The sequence below is a fragment of the Plodia interpunctella genome, chromosome 14, assembly GCF_027563975.2.
Source record: "Plodia interpunctella isolate USDA-ARS_2022_Savannah chromosome 14, ilPloInte3.2, whole genome shotgun sequence".
NCBI lineage: Eukaryota > Metazoa > Arthropoda > Insecta > Lepidoptera > Pyralidae > Plodia > Plodia interpunctella.
In genome coordinates, this window is record NC_071307.1 from 5,258,758 (window position 1) to 5,282,946 (window position 24,189).

Below are 24,189 nucleotides of genomic sequence, written 5' to 3' on the forward strand. Positions count from 1 at the left end.
GCAATAGAATTAAATTTATTCATGTGCATATTTTATTCATCACATCACAGTACATCACAATTTATAACTAAGTTATGTATTAATATAAAAAAATACATCACAACGAAATCCAAGATTCTGGATTCAATTAATTTTTTAAGACAAATATTGAATTTATGTACATTTTCACGACAACTGAATACAGGAATTCTTAAAATGAAATTGAAAGAAGAGAAAGAACTATTGAGAGAAAATCAACACGGTCAATAATTCATATATTCTATTCTGATAGCTTACTAAAATGATTAAATTACAAAAAGTTTAGTTTATAAGTACCTACTTCTTTTCTAAATATATTTATTATAATGAACTAAATTAAACTATCTAAGATTATTTATATTACACATTTCATTATGTGTGAATCACATAATATTCGTGTACATATCCCGTAGAAATTCGTTTAATATCAGTGTTTGTAGTTTTAATAGCCGTTTTTAACAATTTTTAAATAAAAATATGCTGCCATTTCTTTCATACATAGGTAAGTACATTGTTTATAAAACTTGGTATACTATTTGTATTTTGCATTATTCGCCAAGATGTATATGTTTGTATTTGTTTCATCTATTTACAGGTTAAATATATATAATAATAGAACCCAATAGTCATTTTCATGGATTGTCCTAGGGTGGAATACCTAATACATCTATTATAATATACTGGCGAAATCTGTCGTGTTATGATGTTAAGTACCTACTAACTTTGTAACTATAAAAAAGCAAATACGTCATACTTACGACGATCATGTGAGCTTACTTTGTAAGTAAACCTTATGATACTTGTATAAAATATTATAATACTTATATAAAAATATTGTTTCACTGTTGTTTTTAGGTGCCATAAAATGACAAAAACTACAATACAAAAAAAATACTTAGTTAAAATTGCCGCTCTATCAGTGCATTATTAAATAAGTAAACCTAAAACACTGGCGTTTATAATTTATTCCCAAGTCTTTTATAATTCAAGAAATAAAAAAAAGATCACTATATTTAGTGATGGTTTAATTGAACAAATGATGGATATCACAGTCAGTATTTTTATTCAATTCCATCAAAATAATTATCAGATTTGGGAACAGATATTACCTAGACGTATAAATAAAAAAGATCTAAGTCGTTTAAGTTTTCACTGGAATTGTAACCGTGGTATCGTTCGAAGAACTGCTTGGCCTCTTGTCTTCCTCTTCTTCCTCGGGAGTGACGTAATTCCAAGACTGCGTTTCGGCTGTACCGAAAAGGATGAAGTAAACTGCTGAAGCTATGTACAGACAAGCCCCAGTGAAGAACACCGGCCTCCACTCTGCAAAGCCGTTCTGTAAAACCAGTTGACCAGTAAATAATACTGAAGTGGTACAATTATCACAACAAGAATTAGCTGCAAAAACAATGAGAGTTCTTGATATGATAAGCACTTTTTGAACATTTAAAATAGATTCGGAACCGTATAAAATTATACGAATTTAAAATTAATCCCAATCTTGTTTTTTTTTACAAAAAATACCCACAATGTAATTTACACAATATACGAGTATAACTCAATAGATAAAAAAATTGAACAGGAAATGTTCTAACATTATGATGACCCAGAAAAAAAAACTCACCCCATTCTTAGTGAAATGCGCAGTGACCAGCGGCGTAACAAATCCAGCAGTATTGCCAATCCCGTTGGCGATACCGTACAATGTCCCCGCGAAGTTAGGGGCTAAGTCCTGATGGTTCACGAGGTTGGTGAGAGTGGCAGCACCGTTGGATCCCATGGAGAAGGTGATGAGAGCTACGGAGAGGATTGGAGCGCAACCGGTGTATCCCAGGGCTATGAGGAGCAGGCCCGGAACGATGTGGGAGAACAGACAGAAGAACTTCCGCATGAATGTCGTTGATACTACGTTTTGTTTCATTAATCTGAAACAAAAAGAAAGATATAAATAGGTATATCTTAAATCTTATGATACGCATATATCTCAACAACATATATCTCCGCTGATGCGCCATGTTAGCAAAATATGCAGGATCTATATGAACTTGGGAACTGCTGTCATGATGAAGAATAAGCCTAGTTGTAAAATATAGTATTACCTGTCTCCAACAGCTCCGAATATAAGCGAGAAAATCATCCTGGCGAGATAGGGCAGCGAGGACAGCGTGCCGGTCGAGGTTAGGTTGAAGCCCAGCGCGCTTGACACGAACTTGGGAGCTGCCGTCATGATGAAGTATAAACCCCAGTTGCTGCCGTAGTGCAGAACCACCATGGCTAGGAAGGGGAATGACGTCGCAATGCTACGGAACGGCGGTACGATCTGAAATATAGTTAGGTACTGAAGTTACGATTGAAGATTGTTTTTAAATTAAATTAAATTAATAGAGGAAATAAATATATTTTTCTTTTTTTTAAATTTAAAGTACGTTTTTCAAAGTATAATGCTTTAAAAAAAGCTACACTGGTATTTCGGAACAACCACTGTTGAGGAGTAATGCTAAAATAACTCATTGGTACCATGCCTCAGATGGACTTACTATCATTGTTGTGTTTTTTTTTCTAGTGTATCCTTCTAAAGTGCATCAATGACATAGCTCATCAAACTGGAGCGTGCACAAAGAGCTGTACTGAAGGTAATGTTGCGTAAGCCTTTCAGACACCCTACTTCTGAGCTACATAAAGAGGCACAAGTCCTGAGTGTACGCAAACTTTACATCCTAAAGTTAATATTGGATAAACATAAACAAGTACAAAAACTGGCGAATTACAATGACTTGCTCCGAAGGCGAATTTTAGAGTAGAGTTACCGCTCGTTAATACCGGGTTTGCACACCGGTTTGAACCTTTGATTTCTGTTTTTTGTTTCAAATTTAATTTATAACAAAATGATACGTTTGTGTAACATTAAAAATGTGAGCCCAGAAAAATGTAAACACTTGGTTAGAGCACTACTAATGGTTCAAACTGAGTTGTTGTTGACGACTTTGAAGTGACTTTATACTTTGTCTATCCCTATCTTCTCATTTAATTTTTGTAGTACACAAATATGTATATTTAATAGATTATGTGTAATAAACCTTATTGTCATTGGCTTTTTAAATCAATATTGTTAACCTGTTTTTGGCTGCCACAGGACAGGCTTGCAGCCTAGTGTGGAGCCAACTGATAAATTATTTTTGTATACATGCAAGTTTATAAATAAATCATTCATTCAATCATTCAAAATGTTACCTTAGTATCCTTCGAACTCTGGTGCACCTTGTCTCCGATGGCCTCAAGGATATACTTCCTCTCGCTTTCCAGGATTCGAGGGTGCTGTAGCGGCGAGTCGTACACCAGGAACCACCACAGGAAACACCAGAACACTGCTATTGTTCCTATCATAATAAAATATACGTAATAATATTCATAATTGTGCTATGACTAAATTGTTTGTATGAATTATTTCAAAGTCCGGCATGGGAAACGATACGAAATAAATCAATCTTAGAGAATTCGCGCTAAAAGAATTACTTTTTTGGAAGCGAAAAGCATATGGATGAAGCCGAAGACAAAAGCTAGATTCGATAAAAAAATTGTAGAATTTTACAAAAAATATATTTTATATACAAAACCGAGATTTCGGAGGCAATAAAATTTGTATGGAATACGCGAGTCAGTGCAGGCAGTCTTGTTAATTATTTTTTTAAAGTACACTGGCTGTTTAGAAATTCCCAAGACCTAACTTCTTTTTATAAGTCCTAATCGCGGCTAGTGGGATTTCACATATTCCACCCGATATTTAGATCTAATACGTACATTATCTTAGGACTATTATGAGAAATTCAAAAATTGATATATCCTCATATTAAAGTTTAGGTATTCTAATAATAATACAATTTTCACAAATATTAAATATACTTAAATGAAAAATTACATGTCGGTATATAGTTTCAATTTTGTCAGCTAATTTTGAATACGAAACTGACAATTATGATATCGCTTTTCATCTCAATGTCTTATTTGACGACAATCTATGATATGATAATCTATGATATTATATAAAACAGAAGTTCTAATATAATTGACAGCAATACGTCGTCGGCGATAAGATATGGAAAACTTGTCCCAATCTGCCAATATCTATGTAAAACAGAGAGATTGCGTCTATCACGCGAGATATTAGATCTTGATATGACATAATCATGTATACAAAATGTTGTGATACACCAAACCAAGTAAATAGTATCAGTATTTCTAGCATTTTTCCTCAGTAAGATATAGTTATAAAGTTATACTTCGGTATAACTTTATGTCCGACAAAAAGTAACTCACTACTGCTTCAAAACTCTACGAACAAAAACATCTTGAGGAAACCTGCACATTGGTTGATAGTTCAATACGTGTACGCGACTCTATGCCACAATATGCCACATAATGTCGATAAGCAGTCGTAAAGAAATGTCAGATGACATGACTATGTCATTTGACATGACTTTTATCTTTAAGCAAGGTGAACAAAATCTGACATCACTGTTAGCAATAAGATTGATAAGAAAGAAAGATTTACCTGGTACGTAGAATGCGGAATCCCAACCAAAGTTCTCAATGAGGGGGCCGGTGAGTGACCACGTGACTACAGTCCCAATAGCGCCCCCAAGCAGGGAACTGACGAACTTTCCCTTTTCCGCAGGGGGCGCCCAGTGAGCCACTAGCGCGTGTAGAGCCGGAAACAAAACGCCCTGAAAAAATAAAAATAAGCTTAAATTTATATTATTTGAAGCTATATTAGGTTCTATTCTGTAAACCATAATATAACAAAGAACTTGCTTCGTGCCTAAACAGGTACGTTAACATGAATAATATAGCAAATAATTCAAACTTTTTTATCATACCTATTATATTTTGTACGACAATACAAAGTAAAACATATTTTATGTGCGCTATCTATTTCTTATAAAAAAGAAACATTATTTTATCGTTACAACTTAATGCATACTTATGTTTTAGTACAAACCTAACGTGTCGTCTAATCGTATTTTGATGTAAATGTAAACTGTTGTATGTGTGCATTTTAGGAGTTGGTCGGTTTTTTGACATTTATTCAAATGAACAAATGTTGCAACTGTAAACTCACCGCAGCAAGTCCTATGACGAACCGCACTGCCACGAGCACCATGTAGTGCCATCTAGCGGCCTGCGGCGAGAAGATGGTCAGGATAGCACTCAACAACATGGTGATGAAGACGATCCTCCGAGGGCCCCACAGCTCGGCCACCGTGCCGCCCACCAGGCACGTGATGGTGTACCCCCAGAAGTACCCCGACAACACGTAGGCCTGCTGCTGGGCCGTCCAATCGAATGTCACTTTGCCGTCTGGCTGAAAAAAAGAAAAATAATTTACGTGGTGTTTCCTTCGATATTTCTCCTCTGTTGTTTACCTACAGATGTCACAAACAATTACATAACTAGAACTATGTAATTATAAATGAATAACTTTACCTGAATAAACTACTTACTTATAGAGATTTTAAAAGTTATATTTTTTTATTTGCTTACTTGTTACAAATTTTATTAAATCCTGATGTACTTAAATAAGCCAAATAACAAAAATAGGGTTAACTTAAACAGTAAACATTATCAAAAATATGGCAACAATGTAGCAACATAGCATGCTGGTTACTAGAAAATACCAACCTATCTAATCCCTACACCGTAGTTTCCTATTCACTCAACGTAATAACAAACACACAACCTATTGTAGTTTCACTAATGACCAGCTTCATTATTCAATGCACATGCAGTGGTAATTTTTCTGTAATTTTTCATTCTTACATACGTACGGCAAATTCTACAAAAATTTAAATAATATGATAATTATAAATTAATCGGAAATCCCAACCGAAACATTTAGAAGTATATATTGTCTACAAAATTAATAATACGCAAAAATACGTAACTACTAGACTAGGTATATTTTATAATATATAAAATAAAGTAGAGGATTTTATTTGTTGCCATGTCTGTTGTTTGTTTGCGATAAAGTTAAAAACTATTACCGGGCTGATATTTAACAATCATAGCAAATTGGCAAAGAACATCACGTAATTTTCTTTCAAAACAGATCGTAAAATCATAAGATCGTCAATCAAGGAAAGAATCTAGGGAAAGTCCTTGAATCTCACCTGTCGCAGAGCCCGTTGCGTCACCGCACTCATTGTCGCGTTCAGCGCACTCTCGTCTGTCGTGATCGCCTCACATTCACTTTTCACCCTGCGGATACGACAAGGAAATTAGTGAATTTTTTATCAACACCTTAACTAATATAAACAACTGAACCAATATGATTTTCCCACCCAAACCTTGGAGCCAGGGTCCCATTTCTTACTTATTCTCCTCCATTTTTTTCCCGAACTTCATCGTCCTTATCGATCTTAACAACATCTCGTCATCACTTCTTGGGATTCAACATCAAATAGCGGTTTAACCATAGGTTAGAAGTACTGGAGCAGGAGAAATATCTCGTAAAGATAAAATGCTAAACATATATTAAATAAAAAAATCCTCTTATTTTTCCTTTATCGGCGAAAATCACCATAATTTAAGCTAAACTTTAGATAACAGTAGCATTATTTTGAAGAATGAAATAAAGAATTCAATTATCTATAAGAATAACCGCAATTTTTTTTTATTAAAAGAAAACCTTTAAAAACTATTGTCAACTTTATGTTCTGCAATAAAGTTTAAATAAATAAATAAAAACAATTCTAACAAGGATCAGCCAGCCAGCAAAAACACAAAATAGTGAACATCCAAAGAGGAACCTTATTGTCCGCTTGCTAATAATTGCATAAACCATCGGTTTTAGCAGTTTCAATTTGTCTATGGTTTCAGCTGTGGTTTCAGCCATGTTTTTGGTTCAACTTAGTTATGTCGTAAAAAAACTAAAGAGTCAGAGTTCGTCACGATTGCGTATACATTGCAGCTTGCGGAACGATACGCGCGACGAATTATGTGATTTGAATGGATTATTGTGCTGTGTGGTGTCACGTGTATAATGTAGTATGTGTGTGTGTAATAATATAGTACTTCTCAGCGTCACGAAAATAACCAGTAACGATATTTCATATTTAGTTTTAATTAGATTTTATTAGTAAAATACTTGAAACAAGTTAGCTATTTAATTTTGTTGTAGTTATTCAATATGGGCAAAATTAATGAGATTCAAAACAGAAAGTCACGTGGCGGTGACACAATTACCCAGTTAACACGCATCAGTACCATAATAATGTCCAATGTATACTTAAATATCAGTTGGGTAAACTAAAATCTAAATATGTAGTTATACCATACTAATGATGTATGAACATAGTATGACGTCATACTTTGTTTGGTAGATGTTTCTTAGAAAATTAAATATTAAGATGAAAATATTCATGGCTCGAAGTAACAATAAAACATGTGACATACCTACATATACCAATATAATATTTTTCTTCTATCTACTTAATTTCTTGTAAAAAATTATAGATGCCTTAAATTGTCTTCTCAGTTATTTTAACATCTAACATCTATTTTAACATCATCATATATAAAACTGTACACGATTTCCTCGCCTACTGGCTCTGAAAAAAATTTCGACTGGAAAATTTTGCGACATACTTATACGTACTTATTAATATAATTATAAATACCATTTCAGGCTCCAACCATAATTATAGCCACCATATGAGCATTTTATTTTCCTTGTGAAATACTAAGAAACTGATTTCTGGAATCTTATTGTTGTTTCAATTTATTACGAAGGCTCGATAATAAGTATGTCGGATGTGTTTTCCTCAAAGAAATTTAAAATAAGTTATGTATGCACACCGAGCGCATATTCATGACGACGTTGCTCGTTTATTTATTATACCTCCGCCTCACACAAAATAAAAAATAACGAACATTTTGAAATATCACCCAACACATAAAATGCCTCTTTTCTACATTTTTAGCGAGTCTACTGGAAGAAATGTCTTTAAAAATGAGTAGTATCTTTGTATTAAGTTACGAGTACCTATTTGAAAGTTTTATTACACTGATAAGTTGTGTACATAAATAATACTTATTTATTTTCTACTAACTAGTGACCATCGCATTTTTGTATGGAATTATGTTGATTAGGTAGGTATCGAACCACTCCTCACTACCTAGGTACTTTTTCTCATCATCACCGTGTAAACGCTAGTTGTAAACAAGTGTAACCCTACGAACATTCATGAGAAGTTACAAACAGATAAATAACGTAGAATACACAAGAGGAAAATTAAGAGTCGCGTAGACAACTTAATTAAAAATGATAAAAAATACCAGGAATTATGTGATATTTATTAATTGGGCCTGCATCTGCGTACATCTCGGTATTGACCCAGATTTCTTATGTAAAACCATAATTGGTATATTGTTAACGTTATTTTTAGGTGTGTCAACACCCGCACATACGGATAAAGGAGTGGGGCGTGGAAGCTATAACATCAACCGCCTTCCAGTACCACCATAATAATCCAAGTTTAGTCAGAGAGGTAAGTTATTATGTTTTATAGTTTTGTATCAGCACTCGACCATAAATAACCATAGCATATTTTTGTTTGCTTTTAGACCATGTACAGTAAACACGCCGCTAATACCGCGCCATAGAGATGAGTAACTTCATGTGCATCATGAAAACAATAATGGTGAACCCTTCTGGTGACGAATGATATGAACCATGATAGATGATCTTGATAAATAATTATATATATATTATAGTAACTCGTTATACATTATATCTCCTGAATGTTTGGTCCAAGCGTGGTGCAGCATCCTCATAACGAATTATTTTATGTTACAATCCCAATCCCAACTAATATTATAAATGCGAAAGTAAGTTTGTTTGTTACCTCTTCACGCATTGTCTATTGGAGCGATTGTTAAAGGATCAGTTCTTATGGAATAACTTGATAACTGTGTTATTCCAGGTTATATTATATCCGTATACCAAATTTCGTAACAATCGGTCAGGTAGATTTTGCGTGAAAGAGTAACATACATCCTCACAAACTTTCGCATTTATAGTATTAGTAGGATCGCATATATACAGATTTATGGTTTATTTATATATATTTATTACGTAATATTATGTTGAACTCAGAGATTCAAAAACAGTTTTGTTATACATTCGTGTTATCACCACCAGTCAAGACTTACCCACTTTGATCGACAATAAGAGATAGGTATTAAGAAAATTTATATAATTTATTCAACTTTTATCAATAAAATATTTTTATCACAGACTTTAATATATTTGTATGTAATGTACGTATTGTTTACTTGTCCCAAAAAGGTTGTATTCATGGTCACCGAAAATAAGCCAAGAATGAGACGAGTGCCGATTTTTGATGCATCTTATTTACGATCGAAGGTGCACGATCAATATTCGCTTGAGAGGTCGAAGGAAAAAAGGGAAGGTCGCGGGAGATACTGGGTTGCTGGTTATTTCTAGTCTACTGCAGGCCTACCATCAACTTATAAGGAACGATTTCAATGTAACTCAGTTCAATTTAGGACCAAAAATTAATCGAATTAATACTAAAAATTGATGCAGATCAATTTATAGTCGCAAAGTAGATCATGTTAAGAGATGATGGTAAGGCCCCTGATATTTTAATTACGTGGCGATAATGTTGACACTCATGTTCACCCTCGTGATGTAGTTCACCAGTTTCACTATAATAAGGATGTCGTTAATTTATTACTTAAGAATGGATACTAACGAGGTGCTGTTGGCGTTGTCAGGCACCATGGCGATGATGTTGACGCTCATGTTCACCCTCATCATGTAGTTCACCCAACATGCGAAGAACATCATCACAGCCACGTTGAATCGCGCCGGGATCGCGTCTGAAAATAATAATGTTAATATTGTCAAATTTACAAAAGGAAGTGAATCGATTTCAAGTTACAAAAATCTTACAAACACATTTTCTGCAGTATCAACTATCTTGCTTTTATAGACACTGAATATACATGTAATATATAGTGTCAACGGCCTCACTTACAAAATTCTATTACAAAACAGAAACGATGATAGGTATGTTGAAAATATAACTTCATTTATCCATTCTAGAGTACTTTATCTGAAATTATTTCATACTTTTGGTCCTAAAGAATTATTAAATACTCTCGTTTTATCAGTGAGGCGTTAGTTAAAAACTTCCTTATAGGTTATTTGCTGATGCAAATTAGTAAACGACCTTGCCAAAAAACTATCATTGATCATAACATTAAATACACGGTCAAGAACGAAATACTTGTTAGTATTTTTTTATCCATGCATAATTTGCATAATTGCAAATAAGAGCTTGTAACGTTCAGGCTAAAACCATACAACAACTGGAGTTTTTCAATACCCTGAGGCTAACGGTTTTAATCGAGTTTAAAAATGATCTCACTGAAATTATTACTTTGGATATTTAAAAACAAATTTTGGACGAATCAATGCTTGTCTTGACATTGCAAATAGTGTTGTTCTAGCAAACAAGAAGTTGCGGTCAAGAGCGCGCGACCTCACAGAAACCGTAAGATATTCACGGAAGATTACTTTCCAGCACTATGTCAATATCAGTCAGAGTTTGACAAATATTGGTCTCACATATGATTTCGTTTGGACAAACATCGTAGACAAGCTGTAATTAAAATAAAAAGGATTTTGACCAGTGAAAGTTTGAACTAGTTCACGCTGACAACGTCATGACAAACAACAAAAAAATTATAAGCATGATGCAAGTGATATTTATCAAAGCCGGTTCTATTAATTTCATTTGCATTATTTCTCCTCTTGAGATACTGAATGAAACGAATTAGCGTGATCTTTAATTAAAGATCTTTACGATGAACTAACATTGGTTGGACTTTGTCGCAACTAGAATCTATCACTTTAACTTTCCTGAAATCTATGGTAATTTATTTGGACCTTGCTAGTAGGAATTAGGTATACATAGTACGTATTTTTAGTACACTAATAAAAATGTAACAGGCCTTACGATGACCTCGATCGAAGAGGTGAGTGATAAGTTTTTGGATTGAAAATAGTCTCCATTTATGTAAATCTAAGATTAAAAAACTTGTTTTCTTTTTTGTTCCGCGGATGCTCAGAGCGACACTTCCTTCGCAACCTGTCAAGTTGATACGAAATCAATGCCAATCGAGTCATTTCTCAGAAGCGTCGTCGAAGGTTGCAGACGACCTCAAAGCAATCTAAACTTGTAATAAAAACGACCAGTGTGACGAGGTCTCCATTCTGTTGCTGTTTACGCGTTCACTTCAGGTGTTTAATGCAAAGATTGTTTTTCTTTTGTTGTATGTAGCAGGCATTGAACTGGTAATGAATTCGTGTATTTTTGGTTCCGTACCGCAGTAGGTAAACGAAATTCTTATAGGATTACTACGTTGTAGGTCTTGTTTTTAATAAATTTAGACTTTCACATTATTCTGGTTAAGGTTTACACTATGGGTATACTGGTAGGTAAATAATAACATATTAGCTTATTTGGATTTATTTCCTACCTTTCCATATTATTAGATTCGTATAGAAACACGTAACGATTTCTATCAAAATATATTACGTTTTCAGACAGGTAGGTATGAGATCAATCTGCTGAAGGATTTCAGTTGCATTTTCCTTAAGGTTCAAGTTCAAATTTTCCTTGTCTTACATAATTTATAAGAAATACGTTCATATGTATGAATTTGCATATTTTATGAATTGGATTTTAACATTAGTGACAGCTTCATCACGTCTGAATTCTAAAGATTTGAGCATTTACTTGTAACAAAACACCGAACATTTTCGAACGATAATGTTTTTCATAGTGTTACAACAATCTAAGGAAATTTACATCGTACATTTACTTAGATTTTCAGTTAGTCACTCACACGCGAATATTCAAGCCTATTAGACTGAAACAATATGTCTTGTGTTCTATGTAAAATGGTTACCTATATCAAATAAACATTTTTTTCTTTTTTCTTCTTTCTATTTTTTATGACTACTACTTTGATGACGTTTTGGTGATCAATTTTGATCTACCTATTACTTATATTTATCTGTATCTTCGTCACGTTGTTATAGTCACGATTTTTTTATCTTTCGTATATCTAACAACAAAATTAAACTTAATTTGAAAGACAATACTTACGACATGTGCAAGTAAGCTTGACAAGGAGAAGGAGGAAAATTTAAGATCATATCTCTTTCCTTATTACTTGAAAATTAAATGCAATTAAAGACATAAACACTTAAGTTAAAGTTAGGAGTGTGTACTCTAGTAGGGAAAACAGTAAACGTTTCAAACAAAAAATACCAATATAGTGTTTAATAAAATAGTAGTTAGTAAATAATTAATTACAATATTCAATGATATTGAATGAACGAGAGTTTCCTGCATCGAGTCATAACCGTGACACATTCTCCACCCTTTATTACCTGTCGACCTCACCTAGCGATCGAAAAAGGTCGAGCCTTTTAGCCCTTTTTTAAGACTCGCCGCTTTATAGCGAGGGCTAGAAGGCTAAAAGGCTAAATAGCTCTTAAGCCCTCGAGGCTAATTGTATTTATGGCTTTTGAAGGCTCGAGCCTTATAAATTTAAAGCTTGCGAGTCTTTTTTAAAGGCGGGCTTTTTTTCTAAAATTGTTCACTAAAAAAGGCTTGAGGCTTTTTAGGCATAGGCTTTTTTAAAGTCTTTTTAGATATAATATTATTTGACACTATTAGGTACTAATTAGGTCTAAAGGTGGTATCGATGATTGGTTTAAATATAGCAAAAACATAAACAATTACATAATTTTTGGTACATTTAATAATAAAATATAAAACCAGTATACGTTGACACTTGGTTATAAAGATTTACTAAGTCATAAGAGGCCAACTTAAAATAGTCATTGTTCCAAAAAGAAAAACAGCCGATTTTCATTAGGTATGGCAATGAAATGAAATTGTAAATAAATAAAGGATGTGTTAATAAAAATACAGTATCATATTTAAAAAATATAAAAATGAAATTAAACGTAATAAATATAACCAATGACACAACTTGGATATCTACTCATTTTCATTGTCGGAATCATCAAAACTTGGCAAACTGATATTAGCCAAACTGTCTTCTTGGCGTATTTTTCTAATGAAATCCAGAATCTTTGAATACGTCATCGTGCGTTTTTCTGGAGGAACACGGTCGAGCTCAAAAGCTAATAATTTTGCAAACTCTTTGTTTCTTTGATCATTTGGTTGCTGCTCTGAGCACAGGTGGATATCGTCTACCACTACCACATTCAATTGTGCTCGCACATCGGATGAGTCCCATCGATTTCTTTTATATATGGCACAATCCATAATATCTTCTTGTCGTACCTGTACTCCTTTGTCCAATTGTTTTTTTGATGATGATTCTGGTTTTAACTTTTCTTCATTTAAAGATAACTTCCTCTTCTTCTCGCGAGATAAACCAGGTAAAATACTCGGAGAACACGGAGGAGACCCGTCATCACTAGACATTTTTATTATATAATAAAAATGAAATGTATTATCTTAACGAGCCAAGAAATCACAATTGCTAATGATTAACAGATTACAAAATAGTAAAAATATCCAAAAAGTTGTGGGTAGGTGAAATGTTGACCTACCCACAACTTTTTTGATATTTTGGATATTTTTTTTAAACTTCAAGTTACAATATAATATATTGGATCTTTAACCACTGCGCATAACATATCCAAGTTTAGCCAGGATGAAAGGCACATTGAGGATTGTATGCTTTTATTACTCAAACGATTCCTTTTCTTATTGATTAAATTTCCAGCTTTGGAAAATGACTGTTCACTGGGAACGCTTGTAGCTGGTATACATAAAATATCAAAAGCCATCTTTTGTAAGCGTGGTAAGTTTAATTGTTGGTTTTTCCACCAGTCTATTACATCAGTGTCTTCGGGTTCAATCGGTAGGGATAAATATTTTTCCAGCTCATTATTATCAAGTCTTCTTTTTTTATAAATTGAAGAAAAAATATTGTTATTGACTCCAGATGCACCGGAAGATTCCGATAGATCGGATTGCTGTTCAGCTGCTTGATTTCCAAGATTGTATCTGGTATTAAAAAGTAATGTCATAGAAGTGAGGGGATCTTCAGTACCATTGTAATTTTCGGAGTAATAATCATTTTTTAATCTTGGATCGAGTATAATAGAAAACATAGCATACTCAGTGCGTAGCAAGGGAAAATATTCTTGCAATTTGTTGAGCATGGCTCCAGAAATTTTTTTCTTAAGATCATTATCCATCTCCTCGGCATTAGAAAGTCGATTCATTAGGACGTCTACTATAGGTACTACATAGTAAATACTTGGGTATTTTGACTTAGATAGTAAAAGTGTGGCATCGTAAAACGGCTTTAGCAAGTCAATCAATAATTTAACATCAGCCCACATGATTTCTTCAATATTGGAATTTCGAAATTCCCTATCATTCTGACAAAGATCATTGAGAACTGCTTTCATTTTATATGCACGCTCAAGCATAAGGTAGGTCGAATTCCACCTTATGTTAATTTCTTTTAGTAAAGCTAATTGCGGAATATCTAATTCTGCACACTTTTCAAAATAGGTCTGCTTTTTTTTAGTGGAAAAATTTATTAAGTTAACAAGTTTACTCACAGCTGAAATAGGCTCTTCAACTTCTTTTAGACCTTTCTTTACTACCAAATTTAAAATGTGTGCCAAACATCTAGTGTGAATCACATCATCATAATCATCATTACATAAAGTCAGTAATTGTAAACATTTCACATTTACTTTCTCGTTATCTGTAGTAATGGACATAATTCTTTTATGTAAAGCATATAAATTGAAGATTTCTACAATTTTATGTAATATCTGTTCAGCTTTATGTGGATACGGTATTAAATCGAAGTCCAGGATAAATGACTGTAATGCACCATTATCTATTAAGTGCGCAGTAACAACTACGTATGGTTTGTTCGTGACGGAGGTCCAAAAGTCAAAAGTCAAAGAAATTTTATTTGTAATCATTTTGATTTTCTCTATAACTTCAGGTTGTTTCTGTTTAAATAGTTTGTGAATGTTTGATTTAAGTGACGTTGAACTTAATGGCGAGTATTTAGGATTTATCTCAGCCATTAATTTTTTAAAATGTTCTTCTTCTACAAGTTTAAACGGATGGTTGCCGTGAACGATAAAATTAAGCACTAGTCGGTCATACAGTGCCTTTTTATGTTTGCTCAATGTCAATGCAGAAGTATTGCTGGTTGAGGTTGAGGGGCCTTCAATGCCTTCATGACTTAGCAAATGATTTTTTAGCGTAGAATGTGACGATTTTATCGAAAATGGTTTTTTACATATTTTACATTTAAGCCCACTGTCATTCTTCGTGTAATATGTATTCCTCAGCTTTTTATATTTTTTTTTAGGATTCGGAGAAGACTCAATACTCACATTTTCTCTAGAACTCGTAAATGTGACATCAGTAGACACATCCAAATCACCATCAAATCCATCATTTTCCATTTTGGCGCAAAGATAACGAGTAATAGTAACCAACGCGCTAAAATATAATTCCAACCCAATGTTTCAGTTCAATTGATGAACCAGTATTTATTTACGATATTAACCGCAACACAATATACTAACAGATATTTAACTTAACACATTTCCTGGTCATGATACGAACAACAATTCGAATAGAACGATATTAAAACGAATGAATGACGTAAATTAAACCGGGCATCCAGCAACGCATAAGAACAAATATACCTACCTACCCTCACATTAAAATATTAAACACCACGGAAATAAGTATTTTTCTTTGTCATTTCCAAGATAATAATGGCGAAATAGGAATCGATGTTATTTTGAAAATTGTAAAAAAATAATATTCACGTAAGTACAAAATTAATAAAATACAGTCTTATTTTTAAAATAAGTCTAAATTTGACTGGCCTCGTGGCGTAGTGGTTAGTGACACTGACAGATAATCCGGAGGTCGTGGGTTCGATTCCCACCCAGAACAATTGTTTGTGCGATGAACATGATAATTTATTCTGTGTCTGGGTGTTTTATCTATAATATGTATGTATTTAGAAATTTATATTTATTAATTGTTTTTACTACCCATGGCGTTATATGAATGTAGTGACATATTTATTATTATTAGCCAATGTCCAGCAGTGGACGTCCATCGGCTGAGACGACGATTTATTATTATAATTAATATTGTAGCCATCGCTATAAAACGGTGAGTCTTAAAAAAAGGCTATAAGGAGCCTTTTTGACCGCTAAAATGATAAAACTCTAATTACGACGCCAGTCTTGTAAAAAGGCTTTAAAAAAAGCCTAGGCCTAAAAAAGCCTTAAGCTCTTTTTTAGTGAGCAATTTTAGAACTACTGTTTCGTGAGTCCGCCTTTAAAAAAGACTCGCAAGCTTTTAATAGGGCTAAAAGGCTCGAGCCTTTTCGACCGCTACAATTGTGAGTCCGCCTTTAAAAAAGACTCGCAACTTTAAATTTAGGGCTAAAAGGCTCGAGCCTTTTTGACCGCTAACCTCACCTCCCTTCCCCTCAAAGGATTCGTATCGGACGAACAACATTAGTTTATACTATTAAGCTGGCAAACAGGTATGTGGTGACCATTTACCATCAGATGGACCGCCATCTGATGGTAAATGCCTGTGGACGCCTGCAACACCAAGGGTGCGCATATCCTGTTTTCTGGCTTAGCGTCTTTTGCCACAGTAGGTACTCACCCTTCTGAAACCGAACAGACATTCAACGTGCACCAAATATGTATCATGAATCATCAAATATGTCTAATGAACGTAACATAACGGGGTGCTAGGGACTCTAGAAGATTCCGCATGTCCCCGTGTAGCGGTGAAAGTGCAAGAATGCAGGCTTCGCGGTGGCGGCGCCAGCGCCGGCCGCCCAGGGACCGGCTACTGGCGCCACCCGCCGGCGCCGCCCCCCCCCCACAATGCCGCCCCATCCTGTTCCACTGAAACATTCATTTACCGCCACATTATCCAAGCCATTAAACATTTTATTTTAATCGCGTGATCTCTCACAGTCGCCGGTAATGTCTGCTCATTTATAGCGCAACATTCCTTTGCAATATGCAGCTTTGCGGTTTCAAGTGAGAGTATTTTAATGAGACGTTTAGAGATATATTTAGTTCACTGATTATGTAAGATCTTGATATTAAATTATTTTTATGGTGTAATTTTGTTTAAGTATTGGAATTGGTTATCCTTTTGTAAGCAGTAAGTGTCTAGCAGTTAAGAATGCCAGTATTTGGTTTGGTACATCTACTTATAAAATTAGCGACATTTCAGTTACAAAGCGATATCTACCTTTTACTATGTTTCTTATAATCACGTATAATATTACTTATTAACAAGTATAATAACAGAAGCCTTGTGCGTCTCAAAAAATCCCCGCTAATTAAGTAGTTCGAGTAAGGAAAATTGTCAAAAATGTGCTTAATAAAAAAGTGGTTCTTGATATTAATGTGCGAACTAGGTTCATATTTTTAATGTGACTTGGAAAAAAATACTTAGTCACAACCCGCTGGTCGCGCCATTGATGCCTTCGCACAAAACTACGTCCATTGCAAAATAATTAAATGCTATTAATTTCCACATCTTAGCAGCTAGCATGTTTCGTCTTTTGTTCTCGAAATTTCCATTCGATTCTAGTTAGTGTCAACATTATGATGGAAACCTAGTTTTCTATAAGATTTTTTGATTATTTGTTATTATTTTATAATAATTTGATTAATCAAAACTTTGAAATGCTTAATTTTTAACTAATAATCCTTTTATGTAAATAAAAAAACAATTAATATATATAGGTATAATATAAGTAGGTACATTAGAGACACTAAGATACATTAGGTAGCTTCAATTTATCTATATCATGTTATGGGATATAGAGGGGCAGTTGAAGATAATGTAGGAAAGCGAAGCCTAGGCTGGATCACAGTTGCGACGCGTAACTGGAAACACACTGAGATGAGAGATAATTAACTTCCATTAAGTATTTCAAAGCAAACTACAATATAACTCTAGCAACACACCTGGAAAACATCTAAATCAATTATTTCTGTATGCCTGAATCTTGGGACTGTACCGTCAACGGGAATCGTTCTTCAACATAGTTACATACTAACTATATCTCATATTTCCCATACATTACTTAATGCATAGTCTTTATTATAATTCAGGAGTGCAGTCATCTCGATATTTCCATAAGCGAAATACCTATAAGTACTTAATATAAAATCAAGCACAACAAAAAGTTTAATTTTCGCCGTGTGTCAGGCGACCAACCATGACCGAGATGGCTACAGCATAAAAAAGAGACAACTGCAAGAAGGCGATCAGTGAACTCGAAAGGATCTGCAGAATATGATTGAGTGGAGGCACGTAGTGTACATAGTACTTGGGCATCTAACGGTGCAACCCACTTAGGATAAATTAAAGTGTGACGAAACCTTGCATGTTTACATCCAATTTGAATTTCTATGGACAATTCTAACAAATGCCAGGAGTGTTAAAGTGAATTATTTAAATTACCAAGTCTTTGATCAAATCTTCTGCTAAATTTAAACAGTTGCGAAGTTTTCTTAAAATGGTTAAATATTTTAGTATAGGTTAGAGGTATATCTACATATATGATGATATTTGGCTGACGTTGCTGATGATGGACAGACACCTTACGACTTGAAACTTTTTCATATTTACCAATAGGAGCTCAATTTTTGAAGTTATAGTTTATATGATTTCTTGGATGACACGACTAATCTTCATAAGAAATACAAAAATGGATTTTTGTATTTCTTATAAAGAGTCGTCAGTTGAAGTGGACATCAACTAATGAAAAATAAAAATCTTCATTTGTGTGTTTCTTGAACTTTTTAAAAGTCACTATTTGTAAGCTAGATTAATGAGGAGGAACGTATGAAGTATCTATCTGTATTATCGTGGCTCAGCAGGTATTACTTTACCACAAGTACCTAAGTAGTTTCACCAAAGCATCATAAAAGGCCACACACAGTCGATTATTTACGGCAGCAGTACAACTACAATGTTAGATCACATCGGAACTATGCATTTATCAGCCAAGGACGGTCACAGTACCGACGGGTGTTAAGGTAGGACGCGGTTGGGCAATCGCCCAGGGTTTTGGAAACAAGGGGGTGCCGCAGGTTTGCGACCAATTTTTTTAAGTCGCACAAATACCTGCACGTCCATCCTAGAATAACAGTAATTACATCCTAGACTGGATACAGAGGAGTTACAGCTGCCTCCGACCGTCCTTTTTGAGATGTTAATAACTTATGTATTATACATAAGACAGAAGGTCCCTTAATAAATTAAATGACTTGGTATTACGTGGATCTCACAACTTTTTACGGTAGAAAAACTTGGTGTTTTTTACAGCATGTTTTTGATGAGTGAGCTATTTTTAAGGTGCACAACACGAACCGTCACATAATTACAGATAGGGCGCCGTAAAAATCGCATCCATGGTTCTTGCATGGCTAAAACCGGGAGTGGACAGTTACCCACCGCACATCAATAAACGAGTGGACAAGCCAAGCCCACCAGCTAGCTACAGGCTTTAATTAGTTTTCAATTTAGGTATTAAATAGGTGAGAAAAAATTTGAATGCTATTTTTAGATTGAGTCTTTAATGTAGCCGAGGCAGCTAAGTGTGTATTTACACCAAACGAGCGAATTTGCATTCTATAACAATTTGGCGGTCCAACCAACAGTGACCCGGGCTGGCCACAGGTCAAGGCCAGCACAGCCAATGAGGTACGGCCAGAGTAGGGATAGAATGTGGGAGAGGTCAATATGTTATTTTTTAGTTTGACGTGGGCGTTAGATGTTTATCTATATATATGTATATGTTATAACTTAATAGCCCCTATCATACAAGTTTCGAACCAACTTTGGGGCGAACTCAATCTGTGCAATTTGTCCATATAAATTTATTTATAAAGAATGAGTATTCGCTCGCTTGGTGTAAACGTGTTAAGACTATTTCTAGATAAGTAGGTATTTATCCGTTTTTATTTTATTTTAAACAAATAGTTTATTTATATGTATAAGTCAAGATGATTTCTGGCATCACGCAGGCACGTGATCGTCTAGTAAGTAGTTAATGTACTGAGTAATACAAAAATATATTATATCAAATTCATGACACGACAAGCGGAAAAAATAAGATTACAAGATCAAGAGCCACCTAGGAAGATTTTTATTTTCTCAATATGCGTTATCATTTGGCAACAAATACTTAGGTAGTATTTGAATGCTTGTGAGACTTCATATCTTGTTTATAAACACCTTAATTACACATACAGTAGCAAAGTATGTTTTAGAATATCTCCCACTTCACCAAGTATACTTACATCGACATATATTAGCTACATGTACAATTTTACTACCTAGTTAAAAAGTGTGGTTCCGTCCTAGAACAGGACCACTCCATATCCTCCCTTAGATGTCGTACAACGAAGCCTTGACAGATGATAGTCAACAAAAACACTCCCAAAAACGGTTGACGGCCGGTCGTAAAATTACAACCACAAATTTGAGTGCTTCCTAGCCGAGAAAGAATATGCTCAGATGAAAGTGCCCAATAAGAGTCTAAAAGAAAAATAAAATCTAAAATAATGATCAGTTGATGTCTTCTCAGTGAAAAAGAAGAAGAAAACATCTACTTTTTAATTTTATAGCTCCATCGTCTAGGCAATGAAGACTAGTCTCAAGCTTGCTTCATTTGCTAAACGTCAGTTTGTCCTAAATACAGGAATTATCGCAACTGAGTATCTCCTCACTACACAATAGAATTGATAATTATCTCAGCCCGCACCTCAATCTTGAAAGGTACCAATACAAAATGACGCTGGTTATCATAGACGTTTTCATTCTTCAGAAACAGAAACTCTGTTATTTGTTGACATTGTATGAAGCTGTTGCAATTAAGTATCTATGACATATATGAATGACGTCAATAATAAAAAATAGATTATTAGATTTTCTAAAGTATAAAGCTGAAAGTTTGATTAAACGTGTTGATAACGGGAATTGGTCCAATTTTGTAAAAATCTATGTGACATTGCAGGAATGGAAGTCCAAAAGCGAAGGGCGGAAGCGCAACTAGTATGACATAAAAAAAGGACAGAATAAAGAAACAAAATCGAAGTAGATATAAAGAACTACATACGGCTTAACTTCATAGCTGTAAGTGATATAAGCTTCCGCTATGGAATTAGTAGGTACTTCGTAGTACCTACTAATTCCATGGTTTCCGCATTGATTAAGTAATGTCATTTGTGCTTACACATTTACTACTATTATACAAAAGTCAGAACATACCTATACAATAATCTCTATATGAATGAAAATGATAATTAGGTACACCTAAAAGCTACGTAAAAGTACCTACTCCATTGGAGTATTTTTACGTAACTTCGGTGGTGTTTACCCGATCTTTTTTATACTGTACGCTAGGTACATTTTTTATACGAATCAATTTAAGGATTAGGTTCATGACACAGACCATTTAGTAGACCTAGGCTGAAAGATGGGTGTAGGTGCACCTGGTATTTTCCCAATTTCTTCCCAGAAAGTCAACTAATGTAAGTGTTTACACCGAAAATACTGAGCCTAAATCATAATATGACCTGGGTTTGATGAATATAGAAGTGCTATAGTTACTCAGTGAACGATAGCACAGGCATATCATGCTTATTTCATGGATCGTATTGTAACAACCTGATAGACTGATAAATATTTAAGGCTATTTAATGTCCTTTAAAAAATATCCATTTAAAGGCCAACTGGGTTGTTCAATTCGTTTTCTTTTATTTGCATGATATTTTCAATTTGAAGCAATGTTGTGTTTATTCCTGATATCTAGGTTTACTGTATTCCCAGGAATAGGGTGGGATCAATTCCCAAAAAGATGAATAAATTAGTTAGGTGGATACCTGACGAAGATTCGTGTAAATATAATATTTAAATGCAAATTCTAATATTAATATTCTCAGTCCCTTTAAATATATGACATGGCAAGATTACATCACTACCTAATTTGGTAAAAAACGTGTGCGCAAAAAAACCTGCAATACGATAAAGGCGTGCCTTCGAGTCTTCTGTTTGGATGTAATTCAGTTGAATAATCATTGAGTACGTATATATGTATATACAAAATATTGAAAAAAAATCGGAGTTGTGTGATTATACCTGATTTACTTATATACCCGTAGTTTGTACCTAGAGAGAAGTACCATTCCGAAGCGGTGGTGGTGTAATGGTGCCTGTGAATCGAAAGGTCCCAGGTTCGAATCCTACTCGTGCCACATGAGTTTGTATACCAATCTGACTCATGTATAGCAGTTTTCATCGTCCACCACTTGCTTCCGGTGAAGGAAAACATCGTGAGGAAACCTGCACACCTGCACCTGGTTGATTATTTTTAACTTGTGTGTGAAATGGAGAAGGCAATGGCAAACCACTCCATTACTAATGCCAAGAAAGTTGTGTGTGTTTCATTCCACGTAACAACCACGACCCTCAGCCATGAGGAATACCACTATGACGACCTAGAGAGAAGATACCAAGATAGACAAGATAGAAGATTGTACTAAGACAGAGATACCTAGTATACTATACCAGGTATCTCTGTCTTCAAACAGCAAAATAACTACAAAAAATATTTTTGCGAACATGGAAATTAAAAATGTCTGCTAACAACGAAAGATAAGTTTTCAAGTAAGATGCTACCTATTAGAATTTTCATGTCAGTTTTTCTCCATACCTACTTGAAAATAAGTGGAGCAAAAGTACCTAAACCTAAGGTGATGTAGACCACCATGTGTATTTACATAAAGTTGGCTCATGACCAACCACTGAATGGATAAGAAAACTTTTTCATAATGGTTGTCTATAGGTTCTTACCTGGATACCCAGGTTTAATAACCGAAAGCAAATTTCAGTAGTGAGAAATTGAAACTGTATTTGATTATTACTGTATTTTGAGACTGTATTTGAGCAGTGCCTATGTGTAGGTATTAATGTGGTTATCAACGAGTACCTATTTAGTTAAGTCTTAAAACAGTTTTGACGTTTACTTCCTACTTGGTACCTTAATTTAAAAATAACATATCGAACTAAGTTTATAGATAAATATAGCTCAGTTATATAATATATTTTCCAAAACGAAAATTCTGGATTATGTGAACAATTGGATGCTTAATTAACTTTTCATTTTCTGTTCAGAATCAAGGTTTCTTGATTTATTGATAATTATCAAGATAGAAAGAAAAAAATATATAATTAGTCGTATAAGTACTTATAATTAGGTAAGTATTTTCTTAATTGAAACATAAAATAATTAAATAAATAACATAAACTCACCAAAAATCTTTATGTGGAACTTCATGTTGCAGTAATCACGAAACACTAACACACGAATATCCGAGCAATTTGTATGCGTACGCGCAGGTTTAGACGGTTGCGCGGGCGCCCGTCGTTCTGCGACTGCTCCGGCCTGTGTAAGTGCACTGTGAAGGCCTCAACTCGCTTGCAAACATCACATCGTCAACAAACATCGGCAAAGATAGCGTGAGCCACGCGCCTCGGCCTTTCTCCTGATACATCGATGGCTAACCATCAAAACAACTCATAAATCTTTGAATGCAAAAAGCCATGGCGATTATCTATGAAACCCATTAACCTAGTTTCTTGCACTGGCTAATACTTTTCTGTAGGCAATCAACTAATTAGTTAAACAAGTAGCAAGCACCAACAACAGGTACCTACATACGTCATTTCGGAATTGAATTTAGGTACTTATTTAGTTCTTAACCTATTACAATTTTCGCTAAGTTAGTTCCAAACTACACACATCCTGTTCATGCAAAAATATGAATATAAGTATAACTCTGTAACATTTGTGCAAATAAAAATTGAAAATTTTTCATGAAAACCAAAGAGTTTACACTTTTTTTTTATTCATGTCATAATGGTTCATACGATAATACCTCAACAATATAATCCAGACTAATAATATTATAAATGCAAGTCTGCCTGC

At 34.3% G+C, this 24,189-nt stretch overlaps 1 protein-coding gene and 1 long non-coding RNA gene across 3 annotated transcripts; one reads left to right on the forward strand and one right to left on the reverse strand.

Moving 5' to 3' along the window:
• LOC128675182 (uncharacterized transporter slc-17.2-like) lies at positions 1–23,674 on the reverse strand. The gene is made up of 9 exons (XM_053754417.1): positions 23,514–23,674; positions 9,792–9,918; positions 6,183–6,270; positions 5,135–5,377; positions 4,568–4,739; positions 3,250–3,395; positions 2,118–2,338; positions 1,643–1,943; positions 1–1,354 (listed from the first exon to the last, which is right to left on the reverse strand). The coding sequence occupies exons 1-9, from the start codon at positions 23,536–23,538 to the stop codon at positions 1,160–1,162; spliced, it is 1,518 nt and encodes a 505-aa protein (XP_053610392.1). The 5' UTR covers positions 23,539–23,674; the 3' UTR covers positions 1–1,159.
• On the forward strand, positions 6,886–12,042 carry LOC128675186 (uncharacterized). Of its 2 annotated transcripts, none has more exons than XR_008405239.1 (3): positions 6,886–7,110; positions 8,460–8,561; positions 9,362–12,042. It is a non-coding gene; the product is annotated as an uncharacterized LOC128675186 (long non-coding RNA). The 2 variants fall into 2 exon arrangements; XR_008405238.1 differs by lacking the exon at positions 9,362–12,042 and adding an exon at positions 8,638–9,299.
• Positions 23,675–24,189: the final 515 nt, after the last annotated feature.

Coding starts and splice junctions, on each gene's coding strand:
- LOC128675182 (XM_053754417.1), bottom strand. CDS start 23,538: ATGAAGTTCCACATAAAGATTTTTG. Junction 6,271..9,791: donor GACAACGCCAACAGCACCTC/GTTAGTATCCAT, acceptor TCGTATCCGCAG/GGTGAAAAGTGAATGTGAGG. Junction 1,944..2,117: donor TTCGGAGCTGTTGGAGACAG/GTAATACTATAT, acceptor TTTTTGTTTCAG/ATTAATGAAACAAAACGTAG.